The sequence below is a fragment of the Equus caballus genome, chromosome X (assembly GCF_041296265.1).
Source record: "Equus caballus isolate H_3958 breed thoroughbred chromosome X, TB-T2T, whole genome shotgun sequence".
NCBI lineage: Eukaryota > Metazoa > Chordata > Mammalia > Perissodactyla > Equidae > Equus > Equus caballus.
Window position 1 is genome coordinate 1,356,921 of NC_091715.1, and position 18,100 is coordinate 1,375,020.

Sequence of the window (18,100 nt, forward strand, 5' to 3'; positions counted from 1 at the left end):
CTAGCTATCATCTATCACCTATCTAATCTCATTTAGCTATCTCATCTACCATCTATCTAGCTATCATTTACCTATCTGTCTATCCTTTCCATCATCTATCTGCCTATCATTTATCTATCATCTATGGCAGTGATTCTCAAGTAGGGGTGATTCTGCACTCCCCCCAAGGGAGACATTTGGCAACATCTGGAGCCATTTTTTCATTGTCACAGCTGGAGGAGAGGATGCTACCGGCCTCTAGTAGGTATGGCCCAGGGATGCTGCTCAACACCCTGCAATGCACAGCACAGCCTTCACCACAGAGTCATCCAGTCCCAATGTCACTAGTGCTAATGTTGGGGAACCCTGCTCTAGCTGAACGGCTTGTCTACGGAGCGTGAACTCCTCAAGCATCACGTGTATCCTCCTCATCTGGGTGTTCCCAGCTCCCATCCTGGTACCTGGCACACGGTAAGGACTGTGTTGATCTACTTAAGCAAATAAGTGGATTAATCAGTGGTAGAGGCTGTGTACTTCCCACACAGCTGTGAAAAGCCAAGCATTCTTCTGTTTCAGTGAGCAATATCCTTTAAAGATCAACAGCACTGGGTTTCTCTCAATGCTGGCAGTCATCTTCTTCCCAAATATTTATCTTGAGTTTGCTTAATTTCTTCCTCTCAGAGGAGGCAAAGGAATGGCAGTTTTTGCATCTTTGAGGAATGCTGGTACATGTACCCCAGATGGCTCTTTCCTAAAGAAAATTTCCTGAAGGATTTCTGGGGCACCACTTCTTCCTCCTCAACTTAGAACTGTCAACAGAGGGGACCAAGGGGTCCTACCCTGCCTTCCTGTCTGTCAAATAGGTTGGAGCCACTGCCTCAGACTACTTCCTCGCCTGTTAAAAACTTGTAGGGGACAGAATAATTCAAAGGTGGTGGATAAAAGCAGATTTCAAACACTGTTATTTAAACCCAAATTTGCTTTTGTGCTTGAAAATATCACTGTCGTCATCGCCCAGCTGTTTGGAAAATAGTATTTTATTATCAAATGTACATTATATTGACCTTAAAAATACAGTAAAGCAGTCATGGAAATGACAGGCCTCCTACTTTCTGTGGGCACAAACTGACAGGGAGAGAGATGTTTCTGGACTTTTCTGGAAGGCTCTGGATTCATTCTGTGGGGTGATGACTTAGCTCTCTCCTTTCTCTCCTCTCCCCCTACCACAGCTCTCAAGATAAACTTCATAAACAAGGAAATCCAAGATTCCAGCCTCCCTCCCTGTGGGGTTCCTGTGAATGGTAATATAATAGCAGTTACTGAATTTGAAGGAAGTTGGGGACGAATGTTTTTATAATTGCATTTCCATGCCTGCTTTAATGTATCCAAGTCTTGTAAAGACCAATAATTTATTATTTCTTAACGAGACAGAAAGTATTTCTTTCTCTTTCCAGTCTCATCGTCTGATTAGAAAGAAATATATATATATATATAACTATTAAAAAAGTGAGTTCCAGGGAAAAAGAGTTCTTTCATATAAAATGGTAGCTGTATTGTATGCAACTTGTACATTACAAAAAAAAAAAAGATCGATCACTCTGGTTCTAAGCCCTTACTGGGCAAATTGGAGTTTTGAAGTGACAGAGGCAATAACTGAAAGATGGGTACTCATTCTAGAATGTTCTATCATGTTAAAACAGCAATGGGTTAACTAGGTGGTGCATCTTCAACAGGGTGGCAAGGCACAGTTAATCTCTATGTTTATTTTCAGTGACTGCTCCTTAGGGATCCTACAGACGCTCATTAAAGCATCAGGGTGCTATTTGCAACACAGATTTGTGCCCATGTCTGTGAAACGCCAGACAAGAGCGCATGGCATCCTGGAAATAGAAAAGAAAGTCCCCAGAGAGGCAGACCCCTCTTTCCAATCTCTGATTGCTTCCTTTCGCCAACAAGCATAGGTCAAAGTCAACGTGAACCTGAATCCCATAGGGGGCGCCACCACGCCCGTGACACATCTTTTTAGGGCTCTGAATCTCTGCCCCGGCTTTCCTTGCAAAGGAGGCTTTGTTCTAAGGTCCTAAGCAACGACCGTGGAGTCCACGTTCTCCGGCAAGTGTTTCAGTAGACGTGGATGTAAGTTGTTTTGGAGTCACGGCCCAGGATATTCTTCGCGGTGCACTTGTAGAAGCCGGCGTCTCTCTGTGTGGCCTGCTGGATGGTTAATGATCCTTGTGGGTGAAGGAACCTGTTCCCATACAGACGGGCCTGCGCCCCGGCAGTCAGATGCGATTTGTCAGGCAGCTCCCAGGTGATTTCAGCTTTGGGAATCCCCATGGCCATGCAGTTCATCTTGACGGTATTTCCGGGCCGGGTGTAGATGACGGGCGTTGGCTCGCTGGTGATCCGGGGAGGATATGCGATCACAATAACTGGGAAGTTCGTGACAGAAGGACCATACTCCGTGTCCGCCTTGCACACGTAGGTGCCCCTGTCAAACACCGAGGCGTCGCGCACGGTGAGGGTGCCATTTTCCCCAAGGGAAAAGCGTCCTTGTGCTTGGGGGCCCTCCAGGACCATGCCGTTGGGGAGCGTCCATGAGAAGTGTGCCTCCCGGCCCCCTGGAGGGAGGCATTGCAGCTGCAGGGTCTCGCCGTTGATGATGCTCACCAGATTGTGGTACTGCTTGCTCATTTCGGGTTTCAGCCCCACCTTCAGAGAGACCAGCCTCTCGGTGTAGCCCGCGGAGTTGCGGGCCACGCAGCGGTAGGCCCCGGCGTCGATGGAGGAGAGACCGCTGATGTGCAGCATGCCGTCGCCCTTGTGGTAGAATCTCTGTAGCTGCTGGCCACTCTGGAGCTCCGTCCCATTGGGAAGGACCCACAGCAGCGTGGGTGTTGGGGTCCCTGCGGCTGAGCAGTTGAGGCTGATGGTGTGGCCGGCCATGGCGGTAATCTTCTCACTGACGGGGTCATGGAAGATGGGCTTCTCCACTGGCTCCAAGACCGTGAGCTGGACAATCAACCTGGCTTCACCCCCCTCATTGCGGCCAATGCACGCAAGCTGCACGGAGTCGCTCTTCCTCAGACTCCTGATGTCCAGGGTGCCATTGCGATGGATAGTGATCCGGTTCCCATAGTAGGGGGCCGGCAGAACCACGCCCTCGGGAAAGGCCCACAGCACTCTTGGCGTGGGGATGCCTTCTGCTTGGCAGTCAATGAGTTTTCGACTCCCCCCGGCGGCAATCTCCCGCACGGTGGTGATGGCATCAGGGTTCCCGTTGATCTTGGGCGACTGGACATTGACATGGATCCAGACCATTTTCCTGTCCTCCCCGGCACTGTTCCTGACCACGCAGGTGTAGTTGCCGCTGTCTGACCGCTGAGCTTTCTGGATAAGGAGAGTGCCATCCTGATATATCTGATACTTATCCGAGGATGTGGGGATCAGCCTATTGGTTGGAGAAAGCCACGTCACCCTGGGTGTGGGCTCCCCCTTGGCCTCACATGCTACAGTGACCACATCCCCATAGGGGACTTGGACCATGGAGTATGTCTTATTCCGGATGGCGGCAGGCTCGGTCACCACCTTGACACGTACTCTCATCTCATCCTTCCCCACCTGGTTTTCCGCAAAGCAGATGTAGTCCCCTTCCTCTCGCATGCCTACTTCGTTGAAGTAGAGAGTCCCGTTGTTGAACACCACATAGCGCTTGGTACGCCCACCACTGTCATCCGACTGCATGAAGGAGTTGACCAGGCTCCCATCAGGGAGGCTCCAAGAGATCTCGGGGTAGGGAAGCCCGGTGGCCACGCAGTCAACCTTCAGATCACTCCCATAGAACACCCTGTGGTCGTTCTCCTCTTTATGCTCGATCTTGGCTGGTTTCATGACGACATTCACCTTGAGCACGACAAAGTCATCACCGACCTTGTTCCGGGCGACGCACAGGTAGTCCCCGGCATCTTTGTCTGTGACGGATTTCACCACCAGGGTCCCATTGGCAAACACCTTGATTCTGGTATCAAAACTGTTGGAGAAAAAGGAAAGGAATAAGACGTCAGTCTGCCCAGTGCTCTACCCCATCTGTAGGTCATAGGAATGAAATAAAACATGTGCTGAGAATGATCAGGACAGGCGACTGTTATTGCAAAATGTCAGATGGTTTTTGCAGCCTGGGGGGACTGCGTCCAAGTGCGGAAAGGGTTTATTTACCGCAAATAAGAATTCTCTGGTTGAGTCTGACCTTTGGCTGGCCACTGACTCCAGGATGTGAAAAGCAGTCGAGGACTTCAGCTGTGCTAGTGTGGGAGTGTGTGGATCGAGTATTTGCATGGCGGTTAACGCAGAGCTTATTGTAATGAGAAAATCAGGTAAGATGCTACAGACAGAGAGAGAATGAATTGAGCTAACCTTATAAGGAGACAAAGTGCTTCCTGAACAAAATGCTCCAAATGCTATTTTTACTCTCGACGATGTTTTATAATATTGCATTTCATTATGAGGTAATGGGCAGCAAAGTAGTTATACGATGGATGTTGTAATGGTGGTTATACCCAGAGTTCCGATGCTAAAATTGAATTCTTCCAAATGTGGCAATGTCAATGTAAAGGCTTCTTCCCCTTGAATCTGTAACCAGAGCTGAATGGCATTTGCCAGCTAGCACCCCAATGCTGGCATCCCATTCCTCTGCAGGAAATGACAACTGTTGGACCTAAGCCCGTGCACTTCCAAGTTAATATTCAAAAAGTCTTTCAACGTAAAGGGGCAACATGCAAACAGTGCTTTGAAAGACCTTCACTATGCATGTGATATTTTTATCAATATGAGGGTGCCCTGGGGCAATTCAGAAGTGATGTTTTGACCAATGGGGTGAAAAGATTTGGGAAGTTCCTACTTTAAAAGTATCCAGATTGAAAATCTAAGTTGCACATAATTTATAGAGGTGGCATCAGGGGGAGCCATTGAATTTTCATCTCGAAATATTTCCTAAACACTGCATTATTCGAATAGCATGTCTGGAATTTCATCATAGATCTAAAAAACAAAAAGTCTGCCTGTGATTGAATTCCACCTGATAACATGATTATGGTTAATAAAAGCTACTATGAACAATGATCAAACAAACTGTTTTGTTGGCCGTGAGTGAGAATCAAGCCAACATAAATAGGTAGGTCATTCAATAGGAGTGAAGCAGACAAAGATACTTTAATGTGTCTTGGAGTTTGAATCCAAAAATCCATACAGTAGCCTGTGTTTGTAAATATTTTGAAAGTTCTAGCACAGGGATTCCTAGCCTGGGTCATAATCAGAACCAAATGAGCGACTCTGAAAGATACACATGCATATAAGCATCACGGGGGATCTGACTTCAAGAATTGAAACTCCAATATCTGTATTTTGAAATAGTCCCAATGTGTAGGCAGGGCAAAGAGCCCGCTCTTTTATAAAACGCACATGGGTGGTTTAATTACTATTTACTAAGAAGATTATTAGTCAGAATTTAGTAAGAATGAAGCCACAGAGACAATAATTTACAGGGAGGTACGAATTGAATGGCTCAAATTCATGCTGGAAGGACACTCTTTTACTGTCATTCATTCAACCCTGCCTCAGCCCTGCCAAAATCAACTGAAAACAGTTCTCCACATGGCAGTACATCTGCTCAGCTGGAAGATATTCCAGGGAAAATTGGGTACGTGGTATTCTGGATTGTGCAAGGTTCACTGGGCACCACCCAGCCAGCTAACATTAAAATACGGGGTGAGGAAAGTGCCTTGGTCCTTTCCTTGCTTCGGAAAGAGACGGGGGAGGCCAGATGCAGCTGTGCAGAACCCTTGAACGCTGGCTTTGCTCATGTCCTGGGGAGGAAGCCACACGGAGAGGCATTCCTGCCTGAGCTGCTGGGCTGCGGATGCTGAAGACACATCCTAAGTCAGGGGTTCTCCACCACGGCACCAGCGGAATTTCTTTGATGCCATGTTGCCAACCATTATCTCCTTCCCTGTATGCTGAAATGTTTATTAAAGAGATATTGGTTCTTTTGGATCTAGCCTAGGGTTTCTCAACCTGGACACTATGGGGGATGGATAATTATCAGGGGTGGGAGAGTCCTGTATATTGCGAGATGTTGAGCAGTATCCCTGGTCTATATTCATTAGGCAGGAGTACCTTTTCGCCTACTAGTTGTGACAACCAAAAATGTCTCCAGACATTGATGAGTGTTCCCTGGGGGTACAATCCTTTAGTTGAGAAAAACTGCCACAGATAGATAGATGATAGATAGATAGATAGACAGACAGATAGAGATGGATGGCTAGATGGATGAATGGATATATATAGATAGATGATAGACGGATAGATAGATATACACAGACAGTCTCTCCCGCTAGTTGAGGGTTTCTCAGCCTCAGCACAGTTGACATTTGGGGCCAGATGATTCTCTGTGGTGGGGACTGTGCTGTGTGCTGTAGGGTATTGAGCAGCATCTCTGGTCTCCACCCATGAGGCAGTAGCAACCCCCCTCCCCCAGTTGTGCCAACCAAAAATGTCTTCAGACATTGATGAGTGTCCCTTGGGAACACAATCTTCTAGTTAAGAACTACTGTCTTGGATAGACAGATAGATAAAGATAGTTTATAGATAAAAACAGATAGATCAATGATAGATATAAACATGATAGATAGATAGATAGACACATAGATATATAGATAGAAACACAGATATATAGATAGATAGATAGATAGATCAGAGATAGATAGATGACAGACAGATGATAGTCCTTCATGCTAAGAGAGGGCGTCTCAACCTCACTCCTACTGACATTTGAGCAAGAGCGCTCTGTGCGGTGGGGCTGTCTTGTTCATTGTAGGGAGTTGAGCAGCATCCCTGGTCTCCACCTACTAGATGCCAGTAGGAACCCCTGTTCCCAGAGTCACGTCAACTAAAAATGTCTGCAAACATTGCCAAATGTACCCTGGGGGCAAAATCACCCTCCCCCCCCCCATACCTGGGAATTGAAGTCACTGGAATAGAAGGTGACTTTCTTCCTAGCCAAAACGCATTTTTAGAATTCCCCATATGCCACCCTCAGGCTGAAATAATGTCTTGACATTTTTTGTTTTACGTCCTTTCACTCTCTCACTAATGCCACTTAAAAACAAAGTATGAAGCGTCTGTGTGTTTTGTTGGCATTAGATAGTAGAAATAGAAAGCAGCCTAAATTGCTTTATCTAATACTATCGTTTAAAACACAATTACAAAGATAATCATTAAAACAAAAGTTATTTGGTTTTTTTTCTTTTGTAGGAGAGAGAAGGGTGGAGAAGAGGAAAGGCTAGGTGTTTGTTCTGGATCCCATTTATAAAGACAAGATTGCATTGTGTGAAAAAGTGTCCCCTGGCCTCTGCACATAAGGAGCATGTCTGTGCATCTTCATCCCAGACAAGGACACTCCATGAAGAGATGTCCCAAGACACTGTTCCCAGCATCCAAAGGGGAGGCGGTGGCAGGAGCCCAGTGGTTGATGGCGAAGCAGGAGCACCACATACCTGAAGAGTGCGTCGATCATCCTCTTGGACGGGAGTCTCCAGAGGATGCGTGGCCAGGGGTCCCCCGAGGCGCTGCAGTCCAGCCGGAGGGTCCCGCCGTAGCGGACGTCGGTCCTCTGCGGAGAGGTCCCGGTGATGCGAGCATTGGCCGCCGCGCGCTGCACGGTCAGCTGGACCGTCCTGCGCGCCGAGCCCACCAGGTTGGCAGCCACACACTCGTAGCGCCCGCTGTCCTTGGGCGCCAGGTTGCGGATGTAGAGCGTCCCGTTGGGGAAGACAAACAAGTTCCCGTTGATGAACTGCGAAGGGCGGATCTGGGTCCCATCCCTGAGCACCCAGCGCACGCTGGGCAGGGGCGCGGCCTTGGCTGTGCAGTGGATGTGGATGCTGAGCCCTGGGGGCAGCGAGATGTTCTCCGTCTTCTCCTGGTGGATGACCGGAGGCAGGGCGGCCACGTGGAGGCGAATGGCCAGGCTGTCCGCCCCGGCTGGGTTGCTGGCCACGCACTTGTAGACACCTCTGTCTGAGAAGGAAGCCTCTTTGATGGACAGGGTGCGGTTTTCGTGAAGTGTGACCCTACCCTCCACTGGGGACACGGTCTGCCACACCCTCCCGTCAGGGAAAATCCAGGAGATTTGGGGGGCTGGGGTGCCCTTGGCTAGACACTCCATGGCAATTGTGTCTCCCAGGTAGACGGTGACGTCCTGGTAGTGGGAGGCTAGGATTTGGGGCTGCTGCACGGTGACAGACAGCAGGACCACCATCCTGTCCACACCGTGCAAGTTTTTGGCTGTGCACATGTACTGGCCACGGTCCTGCACCTGTACCTTCCGGATGACGAAGGTGCCATTCTTGAGGACTTCGAACCGTTGTACTCTGGTGTTCGGGGTCATAATAGCTCCTGGAAATCGAAAATACGTACCATCAGGTTCAACCTAAATGTGCCCTTTCCATAGGCCCAAACAAGGATTGTTAGTTAAGTAATCAGTTCTCCTCTTTGTGTCCTAAACAGCAAAAGCAAAGACTTGCCCCCCAACCACCTCCACCTCCAATGTGGGGAAGAGAGAACATTTTTTTCGCCCTTCTTGACTCTTACATCAATCCCAGAATCAGGGCGTACGCCACCTTCAAGCAAAGGGCAGCCACCATGGGTTTCATGGAAGGTTCTGGAAGCCCTCATGAGCCCCAGGCCCTCTCAAGCTGGCCTCCTCGTTCACTTCAGTTACTGTAGACGCAGCCCCCATTGGGTCAGCCCCTGCCTCACTGGTGCAGGTTGACCTCCTGAGGTCTCCAAGTTGGTTGCAGGGACACCCCAAGCTTGCAGTCACCATCCACCTCTGCCCAGACAGCCTCTTGAGTCCAACAAGACAACTAGATTGAGCGGGTCATTCTCTGCCCAGTCTGGATGAACTGAGCACTAAGTCATTTTTCCAAACAGCACTTGACATCCCCACCACTACAGCCAGGGGGCATGTGCCCCTCTTTCTTCCCACTCTCTATACCACCAATGTTTTCTATCTTGCCTTCTAGGGGCTCTGCCACAGTCAGGGATTGTATTAACCAAGAGTTTCTGATACTTTGACATCTTGGGTCTTGCTGACCCTGGAGGGACTGGCCCTCCCAGGGATAGCCAATTCCTAGAGAGAGCAAAGGATGCACCTTGCAAACACAAACCGACCAATCCAGAGCCCGCACTTCCAGCCACCTACACTATGGTGCTCTCACAGTGCACACCACCATCTGCCTCCTGTCCTCTCCCCAGGACCAGGTACCAGACAACTAGGGACAGTCCCTATGCCTCACAGGCCACTGATATTATTCAACTCAGCCAGTCCTACAGCTACTCTGCCTCGCCTATTCCTTCCTGCAGAAACTACAATAAAGGTTCTTGTCCACATTTTCCTGTCTCTCCGACTCTGCCTCCTGACCAGCCCTGCTGCCTCCCCGTGTGGCCCTGTATGGCATAGCATGCCCCGTCCTCTTGGGAACTGTGAGGAGAAAACTATGTTTTCAATGGCAGTCATCTCCTGATCTGTTGGCCTCACCATACCTGAACAATAAATCCTATATTTAAAAACTGGAAAACCCTGATTTTGAGTCCTCCCTTCTGCTCCCGCATACTGGATTTCTTGGTCCGTGCTTCCATCACGGGCTACTCATTTAGTTCTGACAAGCTCTTCTGCTACAGCCGGGAGTAGAAGCTGAGTCTTGACAATGTAGGAGAATTTGCATGAATGTCTAGTGAGGGGCTGTGGTCCAGCGATGCTCAGAAAGGGCACAAGGTGTGGAAGACCCTAAGGATGAATATAAATGGGATTTCCCAGTAGAGGAATGTGCTTTCCTTCAAAGGCACGATACTTTTAGAATGAAAACCCTGTGGTCTTCTCCACTTGTTACTTGAAGCAAAATTCCTTATTAAATCATTACAGAAACATCTGACATCAGATGGTTACAGATCAAAGAAGTCAGTCATTTCGCTATACTCAGAGCCTCTGCTAACCTTTGGAACACATCCAACATTTGTGAGATAAACCTGAGCAAACAATGCCCAGCTCTCCCAAGGGCTATCAGCATAAATCATTCCTGTATTACCAAAAGGGAGACCAAATGGAAAAAAAAAAACCCTCAGGTCAGAATCCAGGCCTGAAGGATCCAGCTGTGTTGAGAGGGAAGTAAAGAGAAGGAGGAGCAGGGAGAGCCTTTCTTTTGTGGAGAGGTTGTAGCTTTTTAGATTTTTCTTTCTTCTGTCACCTAGAAATTGTTTTGCCACTCAAACAAAGGAGATGGTCATGTTTATGAATTTGAGTGCTCTCTGAGCTTCCCAGGATTCCAAATATAGACCAATGTATAGACTATTGCATGGGCTGAGTTGTATCACCCCCAAAATTCACATGTTGAAGTCTTAATTCCCAGGACCTCAGAAGGTGACTGTATTTGGAGATGGGTCTTTAAAGAGGGGATTAAGGTAAAATGAGGTCATTAGGGTGGGTCCTGATCCAAGAGGACTGGTGTCCTTATAAGAAGAGAAGATGAGGACACAGACACACAGAGGGACAGAGGGACGACCATGTGAGGACACGGGGAGAAGATGGTGTCCACATGCCAAGGAGAGAGGCCTCAGGAGGAACCAGCCCTGCCCACACCTTCATCTCGGACTTCCCGCCTCCAGGACTGTGAGACCATCAATGTTTGAGGTTTAAGGCACCCAGCGTGTGGTCCTTTGCTATGGCAGCCTAAGCAAATGAAAACAACTGTGTCTCTAGGTTGAAATCAAAGAAATCCCTGATGGGCTCAGACAAGGCTGCAGTTACCTTTCAAGCCAGTGGAAGGACAAGGGGAATTTGCACAATTCCCCTCAGCCCCACTCCCTGCCAACAGGAGTGTGGAAGACTTTTGCACTGGACCTCACTAGAAGAAGATAAGAAGCTGATATATTCCTAAGCCTAGGTTGTTCCCTATCCAAAGAGCCTGTGACATGTTTCCATGGCCCCATTAAAATCGTACATCTATTCTAGGTCCTTATTTCCTGTCCCTATAAAGGAACGTGCTTGTATCTAAGTTTTCAGGAGTTCTTTCCCATCCCATGAACTTGGCCTTTTCCCAGAATCTCTGGTTCTGCCCGGGGCCACAGACTCAGTCAACCTCCTCCTACACAAGCCCCAGTTAAAACACAGATGCTTAAGCGCCCTACCTGTGGAAACTTTTGTCCAGGTAATGAAAGGCTTGGGTTTCCCTGTTGCCTCACATGGGATCATAGCATCTGTCTCTGCAGTGATGGACACAGTCTGAGGGAATTTGGTGATAATTTGGGGCTTTTCCCCAAGCGTCCAGAATTTGGATGCAGGTGGTCCTACAGGAGAGAAGAGCTTTGAGCTACTCTGATGAAAGCTTCTGGAGGGCTGGCCAGAAGATGTCACGATGGGGATGGAGCTCCGGGTGGAGTAGACCAGAGGGATGTTCTGTAAGTTCATGGAGGGTGGTGCCGTGGTCCGGGGAGGGTGCAATAATGGAGGGGCGGGGGGTCCAAAGTCCACGTGGATGATGCTCTGAGAATGTATCCTATTGTAGGGAGCTGGGTTGACTTTTCTCTCTCTCATCACTGGGGCAGGAGAAGTGGGTATCTGGGGCTTCAGAGTAACTCCAAATTGTGGGAAAGAAAGAGTTTTGTTGAAAAAGAAAGGGAATCTTCCATGGGGATAATGAGGAACTCTTGAACTTGGAGGCTTGCCAACAGAGTCTCTGAGATCAAGGATGTTGTTATTTCCAACGACTTTGGAGTTGCCGTTAAATCGGTCAGTTCCTTGGTCGGTTAACTTACTAGGAATGCCAGGTTTGGGCCTGTGCCATGGAACAACAGGGGTTGTTGTACTTGATAACGTTGGGGTCGTAAAGTGTTTATTCTTTGGCAAAACCCTTGAAGGATAGGCAATTATTTCTGGTTTGTTGGTGAAGTGACGAGGGGGCTGGACAGTTACAATGTATCCAGAGGAGGCTTGTGTGGCCACATATGGTGGCCTCACTGTCCCTCTTGGTGGGATAGGTTTGGCAGGAACTCTGGCTGGTTGACGGAAAACTTGGACTCTCCCATCCTGATGCTGACTATCTGGGCCGCGAGGAAGAATGTCCTTGGTCCTCCTATCAAATGCTTCCTTTTCTAACTCCTGCTTGGGAGTTAAGTTAAATTGGTCCTGGTTGGAAGATGGGGTGGATAATTCATTAGGCCTCCATATATGCTGAGTTCCCTCATTATTCACTGGGGGTGTTTTGGTTTCCGAGATCCCCACATAATTCAAGAAAATTTTTTCCTTGGAACCTGTTGATGTTGGGGATGTTCTTGAAGTAAGAGGCATGGGCTTCGTGGTGGTTTCTGCCAAAGACACGAGAGTCGTGGGGGGGACTGAGGATGCTGGCTCCTTCCTGGGGGCAGGAGTAGAGATGATATTCTGTGGTCCAATTTCAGCTGGACTGGTTTCCTGATGATCCTGACCACCGATGGTGGTTTCTGCCTTCCTTGAAGACGACTCTGCTTTCATGCTAGAGAGAGTAGTTGACGCAACCTGAAATAGTGTCGAGACTGCAACAGAAGGTGAAAACTCGGAAGGAAAATCTGGATCCTCTGACTCTTTAAAAAAAGGTGTGTCTGTAAATGTTTCCCAAGAGCTGGTGACAGGTGTGTCTGTCTGCAGCCCTCTAGGCTGGGCTGCCTTTGGGGGATTCCAGCTTGGCGTTCCTGGAGAGCGGGAAGGAGAGAATTCTCCCTGAAATTCTCCCACAGTGGAGACCTTGAAGCCAGAAGGTGATACAGCATCAGTGACGAACTTACCAGGGACTAAACTGTCAGTGGTATGGTCATTGATGTTGGTGACACCATCATTCTTACTTTCATTTTCACCTAACACGGGTTTATATGTGACTGGAATTGTCTCTTGCAATTTATCATGAGATAAATGTACTTTTGTGCTTGTTATATAATCTTCCTTTCTAGTTATCTCACGTGGGGCCCCAGTTCTCAGAGAAGCCATTGTAGATAAAAGTACGGTGTCCGTACTGGGGTTAACAACGTTGTTATGTTGACTTTCTGGAGAAGGATTGGAATTGGACACAGAAGGTTGAGACCTCACCGTAGAAGTAGAAGACCGATGTTTATTTGGCCTCTTCCCATGTTTCCTTCGTGATGGTCCTTTGGATACTGGTTCTGCATCCTTCCCCATTTCCACCTGCTTTGGGGTGCCAACTGTGCTATCAACCCAAGACGTGGGAACCAGCAAACTCTCCACTTGGTATGGAATCTTCACCTCAGGTACTTGAGTTGGTCGAGTCAAGAAAGTCTCCGTTGGGGCGGGAGTTGTGGGCAGAGTTTGTTTATGCCGGTGTCGGAATCTGTTGGGGTGTAATCTTTTCCTTCCCTTCTGTCTCTTTCGAGAAGGGTGAGTGGTCAGCACTGATGGTGAAGTGGGCTTTTGGGTTGGCATCATCACTGCTACTGTGGAGGTATCCTTGTCAAACAGAGAGCCAAGTGTGGTTTCCCCAGGATGCTTGAAGAGAGCTTTGCTGTCTGTCACTCCCGGTGTGGAGTCACGCAGAGTGGTGAATTCGATGCCCTGTCTCTTACTCTCAGGACTTCTGGAGTTTGTGGGGTCTCTCTCTAGCATATCTCCTTCCCATTGTATCTGAAAATTCTCCTCTGTGCTCTTTTTAATCAGTGAATTGCCTTGAGTGCCTAAACTACCTTTCACAAGCTGGGAGTTGTCTGTTTGTTCCTGTAGAGGGACTTGTGTGGGGACACCTGGTTCTTCTAAAATGAGGTCTTCAAATGGCTCAGATGTCTTAGAGTCAGCAACCCACATGGTAGGGGTTGGAGTCAAGTGTGTGGAGGTCAGTTCATTCATCTTATCTTCATTAGGTCGTGAATTAGTCTCCCAGTCTGGGTACACGTATGGCACAGTCTCAGACTCAGCTAAGGAGGTGGCATCTAACGGAGACTCATACTCATTTGATGTAGGCTCTGACATGGCTCCAACATCTGGGGTAGACCAGCCCTCTGTGGCTGTGTTTTCATTGGTGGGCTCTTCATAGACTGTGTCCAGGGTCTGTGGAGTAGGAGAAGATTCGTAAGGCGCAGATATCAGTGTAGTGGCTGTAGCCCAGTTTGAGCCAATGTCGGTCGGAAACGTGTCGTCAGTCTTCTCAGAAAATTCATCATCAGTGAGTTCCTCCAGGTGCATGCTTGTCACTTTGGGTTCAGTAAGAATTACTCCATCGTGGCCATGTTCTAGTGGCATCTCGGTTGAGGAAACGGTACTGGAAACCAGCTCTTCCTCACCCAGTAAAGACATATCTGCTGAGGATTCTTCAGCACTGGTTGTGGTCTGCACAGGCCATATTGAGGGGGGAGGAAGAACAGGCAAAAGAGGTGTTTCTTCTGGACTCACTGATGGAGGAGTGGTGGTTTTAACGCCCCGGGGGACTTCTGTTCCCTTAGGGAGGTTTTTCCCACGCACTCTGGCTAAAATATCTGCCCAGTGCTCTGGATTAATTTGTTTGCTAGCCATATTGATCCTTCGTCTGGACTCGAACACTCTGCGACCCTCTGCGATGTTTGTCTCTGGTTCCTTTTCAGAATTCTTCCAGAGTTTCAGTTTTCTTCTCCCTTTCTTAGTTTTCTTACCTCCAGTGGTGGCATCATCCTTTGTTTTGATGTACATCTCTTGGTCCTTTGGATGTAGGACTGTCCTGGAAGTGTTATCTTCATCTCCCATGCCTGAGCCCCCTTCGTCCTCCACGACATCTCCTCTCCCTCTGGAACGAGCCTTCCCACCTGGGCGTCTGCCTCTTTTTGATGACCTGCCAGATCCTTTCTTACTCACTGTGACTCCCACAGTGAAATGATCTACCCCTTGCTGGTTGACGGCCACACATCTGTAGTGACCACTGTCACTGACCTGGACCTTTGGGATGGAAAGAGTTCCATTTGCCAACATGTACGCATCTGATGTGTTAGCCAAATCATTAATTATCCTTTTGTTTGGAAGAATCCAGCTAAGCCGGGCTTCAGGTATTGCCAGTGCAGTGCAAGGCAACATCACTGATTCCCCTGGGTTCTTCTGAATAGTTACTGTATGGCTATCAGGTGGCTGAGTGGCAGGTGGCTGCACGAGAACCCTGTACACCATTTGGTCCATTTCATCCCTCACCTGAGCAATGCACTGGTACAAACCAGAGTCCAACTGATCTGTTGACTTGATCTTCAGCCAGCCACTGGTGAGGATGGAGAACTTGCTGTCCTGGTCCTCCATGGGTGCTTTCAGGACAGAGCCATCGGGGAGCACCCAGAATATGGATGGACTCTCAGAAGCCTTTACGTTGCAGCTCAGCTGGCACGGACTCCCTTCCAAGACAGTCTGAGCTCTTTGCACGGCTCCGCTCGGCTCGATCATCACCCAGCTTCTGCTCCGAGACTGCCTTGCATCTTTGGCAGCCATTGTTAAAGAATAGTGGGAAGAATAGGAGAGGAACACCTTTTTGGCCGTACTCTGACGTCGGTTCAGCTGGATATCTATGGACGGCTGCATGACCCATTCTGGTTCTGCAAGAATATGGGCTCTGACGCCAGTGTAGTAAAGAGCATCATCATCAGCATCTTGCCTGTATTGGTAGCTGACTTTGGGATCTGTGCCGAGCGTGAGTTCTCGGTGCAGCTTAACAGGAACCTCACTATAATAGGCGATCAGTTTCCACAGCTTTTCATAGTTTTCCCGGGTCATCGGACACTCAAAGTCCAAGGCAACTGTTGCATTTATCTCAATCTCTTGAGGATCCGTTTGGTTCAGGTGAATTTTGTACACATCCATTGGCTTCCTGATGTCACAAACCAAGTTCACTGTGTTCTGGTGCTCATCAGTCATGTTCAAAGAGATGTTCCATGGGGGGAATTGGAACCCTTCCAGGGAGAGCTGGCTGTCGCTGTCCTCCTCTTGGTCCTGCTCTTCCTCAAGACTCCTGTTCTGTCTCAGAGGGGACTCTATGGAAGGCTTCTGACAAGTGATGTCCTTCAGTTTGTGAATCTCTTGTTTGTACATCTTCTTGGGACTGGAGCACATGGCACATAACTGACCACCTTCGTAGGCTTTGTCTTTCTTACACTTCAGAATCCCTAAGACAAATAATCAAAGAAACATGCTGTAAGTTAATGAACCAAAGAATGGCAAGCCTTACACATGGCCAGAGGGTAAAGCTTTTGTTTACATCTTTATCACCTGGGCGTGTTTCTGTAATGCTTTTAATACCTCACTCACTTTGCCTCTGTGGCAACACTTATAACCTTAAATCAATTCAGCACAGTGTGTGGTAACTAACCTGCACTTTATAACCACTTGACAATGGATAATAAGTACTTTTTAAAAATGTTTCTAAGTTAAAAAACTCTATCACATACCCTGTACAATTTTCCTTCAATAAAGGTCCAGAAGAATCTACATAAATAATTGCAACTCATGAAAATATTTCTGGATAAAAGGATCATCTTTTGAGATGAATCACATTATCTACCTCTTATCATTTTTTTCTCTTGCTGTAATTTTTCATTTCAGGCAGTGTTTACTTTTTGGATTCATATTCTGTTCTTGGCTTCCTGGACATCAAATCCTCCAGAATTTTCTCTTTTTCTGGCCACCGCTCAGTCTATTTCACTGTTTCCTCCTTCTCTGCCCAACTCGTTAGTGATGGAGCATTCTTTGACTTGGTCTAAGTCTTTTTCCTTCTTGCTCTGCCCCATCAGAGTCCTCGCCCACATGCATGGTTTCCATTACCATGCATTAGCCAGTGATGACTCCCATATGTGCTTCTGCAGTCCAAGCAAACCCTTAGGAGTTCCACACTCACTTCCCTACTTGACATGTCTATTTAGAGGTCACGAAGGCTCCTTGAACTGACATCGACAGAACCAAATTATGTTTTCTCCCTGCTCAAAACCTAGATCCTCATGCCTTTTCTATATCATTCAGTGGTACCATAATCTCTCTTGTTGGGGAAACTAGAAGACTAGGAATGCTTTTTGACAGCCCTCTTGGCATCTTCCCACTTCTTCCTATTCCCGCTGAGAATACACCAGTCAAAGCGCCATCATCTATGACTTGGAGTATTATAAACTTCCTAATTGGTTTCACTATAATTCCTTTTGCTTCCATGAACACACTTCTCCATGTGAATTTAAGAGTAAACACCTCAAAATGCAAATATGATTGTTTCACATACCTCCCCCAACACATACACACAAATGTACACATACACCAGACAAACATGTATGCACACGCACACACAAAGACACACACATGTATGTCCAGAATATCGAAGATGGCTCTCTGCCCAAGCTTTATGGTTTCATTTCCATGGTGTAGCCTTACTCCTTGGAAATGACTATCTAAATGGATTTTCAGCCCCTCTTGCACCCAGAGGGGTTTGGGAACTAGTTCCCACCAATGCAATATGAATGGAGGCGACAAGTGTGTTGTCTAGCTAAGACTATTAAGAAGTGAGTATACATCTGTCTTTACTCATCCATTGCCTGATTAAGCAAATCTGATGCCAAATTTAAGATGGAGCCACAGATGGAAGCACCTGGGTCCTTCAATGAATCCATGGAGGAAAGCAGCCTGGCAGCTGAAAGCACTCCCATCAAATTGTGACATAAGGTGGGTGTGCTGGACGTTCCTAGATGGACACAGGCTTAAGAGGCTAAGTAGAAATTGAGGACAGCAAGACCTCTCAGAGGAGGTGATCTTTTAACAGAGACCTGAATGCTGAGAAGAGGCCAGCCCCTTGAACATCTAGCAGGAAAGTATTCTTGGCAGGAAGGTTGAGCAAGTCTGACGCCATTGAGTTGGAAAGTGCAAGGAACAGAAAGGAGAGCAGTGTGGCCAGAACTGAGCACATGAGGGGAACGCTGGGGCCAGCTCGTTGCAGGAGGGTGGGTCATAGGTGGAAGCATCATTGTGTAGGAACTCCTCGTAAGGCTGGTGGCTGTGAGGATGGAGAAGAGCACGGAGACCCAAGATATGGTAAACTCAATGAGA

At 47.9% G+C, this 18,100-nt stretch overlaps 1 protein-coding gene across 2 annotated transcripts in view; it reads right to left on the reverse strand.

The window, feature by feature from the left end:
• Nucleotides 1-998: 998 nt before the first annotated feature.
• The window catches only part of MXRA5 (matrix remodeling associated 5), a 28,537-nt gene continuing 11,435 nt past the window's right edge, over nucleotides 999-18,100 (reverse strand). For both annotated transcript variants that reach the window (XM_001500228.5, XM_023634194.2), the window contains exons 5-7: nucleotides 11,221-16,182; nucleotides 7,530-8,430; nucleotides 999-4,009 (exon numbers count right to left, since the gene is read on the reverse strand). In XM_001500228.5, coding sequence (XP_001500278.2) covers nucleotides 2,101-4,009; nucleotides 7,530-8,430; nucleotides 11,221-16,182 — 7,772 coding nt within the window. In that variant the 3' untranslated portion in view covers nucleotides 999-2,100. The remainder of the gene's footprint in view (nucleotides 4,010-7,529; nucleotides 8,431-11,220; nucleotides 16,183-18,100) is intronic.